Here is a 9,703-nt window from a genome sequence, read left to right as displayed (position 1 = left end):
AATTCAAAGGCATCAATTCTTTGGTGTTGGGAAGCCCAGTACAAAATAGCCGGTTGGAGGAAGTCCTTGGGAAAATGGCGAAGGGCCAGAAATACCCCGGCTTGATGTACCCAAGCAGAAAAATGTCTCCTGCCTTTGGTTATGCCTGGCGCCAAGATTTAATAATAAATATTAAGGATGTTGCTTGAGAAAAAGGGTTATGGGATAAGCTCATGGGTCAGTTAGAGTGCACTGTCCTTGAAATATTTTTACTGATTAGGTGTTAACCCCGTACGTGCTCTGCTGGCTGTATACTCTAAGCTGTTTGTTCCTACTTCTATAAAAAGGCTTGACTACAGAAATAAACTTGTCAGTCCATGTAAGAGACTGTCCGAGTGTCCTTCTTTCAGGTTCGTTGCTTCCAAGTCCCAGGGAGAAAATCCCCAACAAGTGGCGCCACGAACAGGGACTTGAAATGAAGGCTGAACAAAGCGACGAGCCCCTGCAGAAAGAGGTAAGCAGGATGGGACAACATAGCAGTAAGATTCCTTTCATTTCTATAATGCATCATTTTTTGAAACAAAACGGTGTTAATGTTTCAAGAGATCAGTTGAATGACTCCTATCATATACTATTGGAACATAATCCATGGTTCCCAGAGGAGGGGATGCTTGATCTTGATGTATGGAAAAGGGTTAAGAATAATGTTTTGCCAGCATATCGGGAGGGAGTTCGCATTCCTCCTCAATGGTGGGCTACCTGGTCACTCATACGGGCTGCCATAGAACAAATTGAAGGACATAATGTTGATTTGGAGGTAGAGACTGTTCGGTCTTTGCATGAATATGAGCTTAATGAACAAGACGTGCAAGGTGCTTTGAAATGCAAGAATGTCATGCTCAACCAAACACAAACTCTGGAAAAACAACTTGAGGATGTATCTATTAAGGATGTGCCAAAACTGAAACCGCTTAAGGTGGAAGTCATTTCGTTCAGCGGACAGCCCAAATCTGAGGCTTTTCCTCCTGCTCCGTCTGTAACTGCAGTTGCTAACCTTGCTCCTACTAACCGCTTCACTCCTCCTCTGGAGATGCCTGCTTGTGCTTTCGCTTTCCCAATACAATTTGATCAACCCGTCCAGGGTCAAAATTCTTGGGCCGGTGTAGATTTTAGCATGTTGTCTAACTTTAAGAAAGCATGTACTCTTTATGGACCTACTTCTCCTTACTGTATAGAATTTCTCAGAGGATGGGCTGACCATAGGATGCCATGTGATTTTTTTCAAGTAGCAAAGATGGTTTTAAATCCTTAACAATTACTACAGTGGCAAATGTGGGTTAGTGATGAGGCCCGACAGCTGATGATTGACCCGCAATCTCGTGGTAATCCTGCCAATTTAACTTATGATGTACTGACTGGAACAGGGACTATGGTTGATGTAATGGTGCAATTAGCTAATATTACCCCTGAGATGTTGCATTTCATTAAAGAAACTGCCTGCAGGGTGTGGGCAAAGGTTGATAGCGCTAACTCTGATGGTTCATTTGTTAAGATTATTCAAGGACATGAGGAGGAATATTCTCAATTTATAGGGAAATTAAAGGATGCAGTTGAGAAATCCATTAAGGATGCGACTTTACAAAATATTATTTTAAAACAACTTGTTTTTGAAAATGCTAATGAGGAATGTCGATCCGTGCTCAGGCCAATTCGAGAGATTGGCTCTCTTATGGAATATTTAAAAGCATGTAGGGACATCGGATCTATGTCCCATAAAGCAAAATTGGCAACATTGGAAACCTTTAATGTACAGAAAGCTGCTCGTGCTAAATGTTTTAACTGTGGGAAGCCCGGCCATATGAAAAAACAATGTCGCATGCTAACACAGGCCAAAAAAAATAATACTACTTCTAATAAAAAGAGACCCCCAGGAGTATGTCCAAGATGTAAAAAGGTGTTCCATTGGCTGAATGAATGTCATTTTAAATTTGATAAGGATGGAAACACTTTGAACCCCGGTGCACAACAAAAACAACAGGGAAACTGATAAAGGGGCCGTCCTCTAGCCCCACTACAAAAGGAGGACCTAGCATTATGACGTTACAAGCAGCTACATCTAAGAGTGCTTGCATTGATATAACTAGTCCTTATGATATGGAACTAATAGAATTATACAACCCCCACAAAATTCCCACTGGATATTATGGCCCAGTTCCACCTGGGACAGTGGGACTGATTTTGGGATGTAGTAGCTGCACAATGAGAGGTTTAGTGGTATTGACTGGTGTTGTGGATGAAGATTATGAAGGGGAAATACATGTTATGGTAAATGTTGTGAAAATGGGAAATGTATACTTACAAGAAGGGGAAGGTTTTGCACAATTATTACTTTTGCCATATGTCAAACCAATGAAGGCATCTGATAAAGTTCAGTAGGGAGGCTTTGGCAGTACCAACCTTATTGCTGCACTATCCACCTTATTAAAGAACATCAGAAACCCATGCTTACTTTACACATATGGGGAAAAAATTTCACAGGCATGTTAGATACCAGAGCTGACATTTCAATCATTAGAGCTGCAGAATGGCCCCTTGATTGGAGTAAGGTTGTGGCTCCTTCTAGACTATTAGGAGTGGGTGAAGCTGATGCCACACAAACTTTTGTCAGTGCATCCTATTTACAAGTGTATGGCCCTGATCAAATTGTAGCTTATCTTAAACCATATATTACTAATATCCCTATCAATTTATGGGGACGGGATTTTCTTGAACAAACGAAAGCCACAATTTCTTTAAATGCTTGGGGCTAGTGCACTGGGACGACCCAGAGGGATGGTATGGGGAGGGAGGAGGGAGGAGGGTTCAGGATGGGGAACACATGTATACCTGTGGCGGATTCATTTTGATATTTGGCAAAACTAATACAATTTTGTAAAGTTTAAAAATTAAAAAAATAAATAAATAAAAAAAATAAAAAAATGAATATTTTTAATGGGGGCCATTGAGTTAATATCGCTGCCTCTTGATTGGGAATCTGATACCCCAGTATGGACACCTCAAGGGCCCCTAACTAAAGAAAAATTGGCAGCTCTTACACAATTAGTAAATGAACAATTACAAAAAGCTCACATAGAACCTTCATTTTCCCCGTGGAATTCCCCTGTTTTTGTAATAAAAAAGAAATCAGGAAAATGGCGAGTGTTGATAGATTTAAGAAATGTTAATAATACCATGTTACCTATGGGGCCCTTACAACCCGGATTGCCCTCCCCTTCTATGGTGCCAAAAGGATGGTCTGTAGTTATTATTGATTTACAAGACTGATTTTTTACTATACCTTTGCACCCTAAAGATAGAAAACGTTTTGCTTTTCAGTTCCTTCTATAAATCACATGGCTCCTGTTAAAAGATTTCAATGGAAAGTGCTACCTTAGGGAATGATGAACTCTCCTACCATTTGCCAATATCTCATATCTGTTTTATTACAACCCATTAGAGATAAGTATCCTACTGCATTTATAATTCATTACATGGATGATATACTTCTTTCTATGGAATCTGAACTCTGTTTGCAACAGTTATACAATGAAGTTACTATTACTCTTCAAAATCATGGCCTGCTTGTTGCGCCAGATAAAATTCAATGGAAAGCACCCTTTAATTATTTAGGACATGTTATGGAAGAATCTAAAATCAAACCTCAAAAAACTCAAATTTCTATGCAGTCTCTACGCATGCTGAATGATTTTCAAAAATTGCTAGGAGATATTAATTGGCTGCGGCCATCTGTTGGCATCCCCACCTATGCCTTACAAAATCTATTTAAAATTTTAGAGGGATCCCCTGACCCTAACAGCCCTAGGCAGCTAACAAAAGAGGCCAAAGAAGAACTGGCCTTGGTGGAGAAACGCATTCAACAATCTTTTTCAACTCAGCTAGATTATGATCAACCAGTTTCTTTATATATATTCCCCACTGAACATTCGCCCACTGCAATTATAACTCAGCATAGCCCAATTGAATGGTTATATTTACACACTAAACAGTCTAAAAAAATTGTATCATATATTGAGAAAATAGGGCACTTAATTGTGTCAGGAAGAAGCCGTATACAAACTTTAACTGGATTTGATCCATATGCAATACACGTTCCCTTGACAAAAAAGGAATTGCAAATTGCCTTACAGTATAACTTGACCATGCAAATGGCATTAAGTGATTTTCAAAATGTTATCTCATTTCATTTGCCGAAAGGAAAATTATGGGACTTTCTACAATGTACTAAATTCATTGTAACTGATATCATTGCATCCCAGCCTATTTTCAATGCACCCACCTATTTCATTGATGGCAACAAGAAAGGCATAGCAGGGATTGTCGGCCCTGATATCAAAGAGAAATTACCCACTACCTATTCTTCAGTACAAAGAGTTGAGTTGTATGCTTTATATGCTCGTTTGTCGCTTCAACCATTATCCTTCAATGTATATACTGATTCCAAATACCTTGCTTCCCTTTTTCCTGAGTTTGTTACCACCTTTTTATATAACCTAAATGAAGAATTATATACTCTCTTTTCACAGACTCAAGCTTTAATTTGCTCACGTACGGAACCTTTCTTTATTGCACATATATGTGCTCATTCAGGTTTACCTGGCCCTCTGGTTGCAGGAAATGATGCTGTTGACAGGCTCATAGCTCCCATTTTTACATCTGCCAGTGACGAGCATGCTAATCTTCATACCAATGCTAACAGATTACACTCTAAATACCATATTCCTCTCACTGAAGTGAGGCGTATTATTAAAACCTGTGATGTCTGCGCCCCTCTGCTTTACGAACTACGATTTCAGGAGTTAATCCCCGGGGGCAACAGCCTAACTCCCTTTGGCAATCTGATTTCACTCATTGCTCCTTAGGAAAGTTTTCTTTGCTTTTTGTCTCAGTTGATACATTTTCAGGCTTTATCTGGGCAGTACCTGTCTCTTCAGAATCCAATAAACACTCCATTTCCACACTCTTACTCATCCTCCCTGTTATGGGAATTCCTTCTGTCTTGAAAACAGACAATGGACCTGCATTCACCTCACATTCGTTTCATTCATTTTTATCAGAATGGAACATAACACACATTACAGGAATACCCTATAATCCTCAGGGTCAAGCCATTATTGAAAGAGCCCACCGCACCCTAAAAACTCATTTATTAAAACAGAAAGGGGGAATATGAAAGAGGAGATACACTTCTTATCCCATGAACCCTCAATTACTATTATCTTTAACTTTTTATTCCCTGAATTTTTTAAACTTAACAAGAAATAATTCTGATACTCGTGTAGATAGACATTTTGTAGAAGACAAAAACAGCGAATTAGAAATCAATACACCAATTTGGTATAAGCAATTTAATCAGTGGCTGCCAGGAATCTTACGACTCCTAGGCAAGGGTTATGGTCTTGTCATTGCAGATGGAGAGGAAATCTGGGTTCCCCTTCGCCATGTCTGTTACCGAGAGGGACCCCAAGACTGGACTCCTTGGGGAAGTGACGAAGTTGACCCGAAGGGTCTCGTCAATGACCCTGGAGGAGCCAATGAGGAAACACCATTGTCTGAATCCTTACCCGACATGGGCTCAAGTGAAAAACATGACTCATCAGGCTGAGCAGACACTGAAGAGTATTGGAACTCCTATGACTCCAGATAAGCTGTTTCTGGCAATGTTAGCTGTTCTTTCCTGTTCCTCTGGGGTAAGTGCAGAATATGTTTATTGGGCATACATACCCAACCCCCCGCTTCTCTCCATAGTGGATTGGGTAGATGAAGCCCCTATGATCTTTACTAATGACAGCATGCATTTTCCAAGTCCCTGGTCCACAAAGTGACCAATTCATGAAGAAGATGAGGGAAAGCCAATCAACATTTCTGTGGGATTCAAAACCTTGCCTATCTGTTTCAGATCGCATCCCCCTTGCATGACTATCTTCCCACAGTGGTGGGCATATTCTGCCAACAATGGGACTGTTTTGCATCTGAGAATGTTTGCTATGGCATCTTTCTTATTTAATGGCTCTGAGCGACATTATCTAGGGCAGATAGCCAACTATTAGAACTCGCTTTTTCAACCAGAGGAAACTTCATGTAGTACTGTATCTTGGAGAAGAAAACAGGAGATACAACCGTTACATTGGTCTGATTGTTGAGGCCAATTTGGGAAAGTTTCTATAATTCAGCTAAATCATACTAATCATACATTTAAATTTGTTGACTGGGGACCTCAAGGTTTGTTTGTAAACTGTTCTGAAGAGCAGGAGGAACATCATAATTGCTCCTGGTTTAATAGATCAAGCATTGGAGGCTTTCATAAATCTAAGACAAGTTTCTGGACTGATAAGGGCACATTGCTGAGTTGGTATAACGGGGGCTTATCACCCCCACGACCCAGGATTGTCATCCCCATTGTGGGGCCAGAGAAATGGCACATTTGGAAAATTCCAGCAACCTTAGAGCACTTCACTAGTGTTTATGGGACTGAGGGTGTGTTTCGTCCTTCTAATTATACCTTCCTATACAATAGTACTGGTTACATTCAATCATGTGTTCACCTTCCATACCTGTTTATTGTAGGGCATTTTGATATTGACTTATCGGCCAAGATTGTCAATTGTACTTCATGTGCATTGTATACCTGCTTAATCACACCATTTCATATCACAATGCTAGCATTGTGCTAGTTAAACAAAGGTCTGAGTTATGGCTTCCAGTAAACTTAACTGAGCCTTGGACTGATTCTGTATTTCTTTCTGTATTGTTGAAAACTGGACTTAGGCGATGTTAAGCACATCATTGGGTGGATTATTGCAGGCATATTAAGCCTTATCTCCATTGTGACTGTAGGAACTTTGTCCGGTCTGGCTTTACATAATTCTATACAAAATCATGATTTTATCACTGCATGGCACAAAGACTCTCATGATCTTTGGACTCGACAAGCTCAAATAGATCAGCAATTACAAACATGAATTAATGAGTTACAAACAGTGGTTATCCACTTAGGAGATCAAGTGCAGCAACTGGCTTTCCAAATACGTATACATTGTCACTGGAATTTTACTTCTTTTTGTCTGACTAACATGCCGTATAAAAGCACTGAATATCCTTGGGATAAAGTTAAAGCCCATTTGCAGGATTTCAGATAACTCAAGTTTAGACATCAATTTGTTGAAACAACAAGTTGCTAATTTTCAAGTTAAGGTACCTAAGGAATTGTACAGAACTCAATTTTACGATACTTTAACCAAAACCCTGTCGTCTCTAGACCCTAGAGCTTGGTTTTCAGGGAGCAACGTTTTTATATATGTATTAATCACCCTGCTTTTTCTGTCATTGCTTATAGGTTTCAGATGTCTCTACTCAAGAGTCCGTGCCTCCCACAATGGAGTCCAACTAGCAGCTGCTGTGCTTAAAAACAAAAGGAGAATATGTTGGGAAGCCCAGTACAAAATAGCTGGTTGGAGAAAGTCCTTGGGAAAATGGTGAAGGGCCAGAAATACCCTGGCTTGATGTACCCGGGCAGAAAAACATCTCCTGCCTTTGGTTATGCCCGGCGCCAAGATTTAATAATAAATATTAAAGATGTTGCTTGAGAAAACGGGTTATGGGATAAGCTCATGGGTCACTTAGAGCGCGCTGTCCTTGAAATATTTTTACTGATTAGGTGTTAACCCCGTACACACTCTGCTGGCTGTATACTCTAAGCTCTTTGTTCCTATTTCTATAAAAAGGCTTGACTGCAGAAATAAACTTGTCAGTCCTTGCAAGAGACTGTCCGAGTGTCCTTCTTTCAGGTTCGTTGCTTCCAAGTCCCGGGGAGAAAATCCCCAACATTTGGTGCTCAGCCATTTTTTTTATTGTCCACCTCTCACATCGGCACATAACTACTGGAAAAAAACATAGCTTTGACTATATGGACCTTTGTTGGCAAAGTAATGTCTGCTTTTTAATATGCTATCTAGGTTTGTCATAGCTTTCTTTCCAAAGAGCAAGCGCCTTTTAATTTCATGGCTGCAGTCAGCATCTGCAGTGGTTTTGGAGTCCAAGAAAATAAAGTCTATCACTGTTTCCATTGTTTCCCTATCTATTTGCCATGAAGGGATGGGACCAGATGCCATGATCTTAATTTTTTGAATGTTGAGTTTTAAGCCAGCTTTCTTCACTCTCCTCTTTCACTTTCATCAAGAGGCTCTTTAGTTACTCTTCTCTCTGTCCTATTAAAATGGTATCATCTGCATATCTGAGGATGGTGATACTTCTCCTGGCAATCTTGATTCCAGCTTGTGAGTCATCTAACCCAGTATTTCACATGATGTACTCTGCATAGAAGTTAAATAAGCAGGCTGACAATACACAGTCTTGATGTACTCCTTTCCCAATTTGGAACCAGTCTGTTCCATGTATGGTTCTAACTATTGCTTCTTGCCCTGCATACAGTCTTCTCAGGAGACAGGTAAGGTTGTCTGGTATTCCTTTTTTAAGAATTTTACCCAGTTTCTTGTGATCCTCACAGTCAAAGGCTTTATTGTCATCAGTGAAGTAGAAGTAGATAATTTTCTGGACTTCTCTTGCCTTTTCTATAATCCAGTGTATGCTGGTAATTTGATTTCTGGTTCCTTTGCCTTTTCAAAATCCAATTGTACATCTGGAAGTTCTTATTTCTCATACTGCTGAAGTCCAGCTTGAAGGATTTTGAGCATAATCTTGCTAGCATGTGAAATGAGTGCAGTTGTATGGTAGTTTGACTATTCTTTGACATTGTCATTCTTTAGGATTGGCATGAAAATTGGCCATTTCTTTGGAGAAATGTCTATTTAGTTCTTTGGCCCATTTTTTGATTGGGTCATTTATTTTTCTGGAATTGAGCTGCAGGAGTTGCTTGTATATTTTTGAGATTAGTTGTTTGTCTGTTTCTTCATTTGCTATTATTTTTTCCCATTCTGAAGGCTGTCTTTTCACTTTTCTTATAGTTTCCTTTGTTGTGCAGAAGCTTTTAAGTTTAATTAGGTCCCAGTTGTTTATTTTTGCTTTTATTTCCAATATTCTGGGAGGTGGGTCATAGAGGATCCTGCTGTGATGTATGTCAGAGAGTGTTTTGCCTATGTTCTCCTCTAGGAGTTTTATAGTTTCTGGTCTTACATTTAGATCTTTAATCCATTTTGAGTTTATTTTTGTGTATGGTGTTAGAAAGTATTTCAGTTTCATTCTTTTACAAGTGGTTGACCAGTTTTCCCAGCACCACTTGTTAAAGAGATTGTCTTTTCTCCATTGTATATTCTTGCCTCCTTTGTCAAAGATAAGGTGTACATATGTGCGTAGAAATATGTATAATATCATATATGAAATGAGTCGCCAGTACAGGCTTGATACACGATACTGGATGCTTGGGGCTGGTGCAATGGGACGACCCAGAAGGATGGTATGGGGAGGGAGGAGGGAGGAGGGTTCAGGATGGGGAACACATGTATACCTGTGGCAGATTCATTTGACATATGGCAAAACCAATACAATATTGTAAAGTTAAATAAAACAAAATTAAAAAAAAAAAAAGAAAAGAAAATTTGCCATTTCCTGTCCTGTGGTCACTGCTGAGTTCCAAATTTGCTGCCATATTTAGTGCAGCTCTTTAGCAGCAACATCTTTTAGGATTTGAAATAGTTCAGCTGGAATTCCA

At 39.6% G+C, this 9,703-nt stretch overlaps 1 protein-coding gene across 2 annotated transcripts; it reads left to right on the top strand.

Annotated features, from left to right (window-relative positions):
• Nucleotides 1-262: 262 nt before the first annotated feature.
• LOC112584543 (endogenous retrovirus group K member 6 Env polyprotein) lies at nt 263-7,800 on the top strand. 2 transcript variants are annotated; one of them, XM_025283691.3, is made up of 3 exons: nt 273-493; nt 5,448-5,726; nt 7,373-7,800. In XM_025283691.3, exons 1-3 carry the CDS (start codon nt 455-457, stop codon nt 7,424-7,426), a joined length of 372 nt encoding a protein of 123 aa, XP_025139476.3. In that variant the 5' UTR covers nt 273-454; the 3' UTR covers nt 7,427-7,800. The 2 variants fall into 2 exon arrangements, with proteins under 2 accessions (XP_025139475.3, XP_025139476.3); XM_025283690.3 differs by lacking the exon at nt 7,373-7,800 and having other exon boundaries at nt 263-493; nt 5,448-6,562.
• Nucleotides 7,801-9,703: the final 1,903 nt, after the last annotated feature.

Source organism: Bubalus bubalis, chromosome 4 (assembly GCF_019923935.1).
Source record: "Bubalus bubalis isolate 160015118507 breed Murrah chromosome 4, NDDB_SH_1, whole genome shotgun sequence".
Classification (NCBI taxonomy): Eukaryota; Metazoa; Chordata; class Mammalia; order Artiodactyla; family Bovidae; genus Bubalus; species Bubalus bubalis.
Note: the sequence above shows the minus strand (reverse complement) of the source record. Positions and strands in the feature narration are given on the sequence as shown.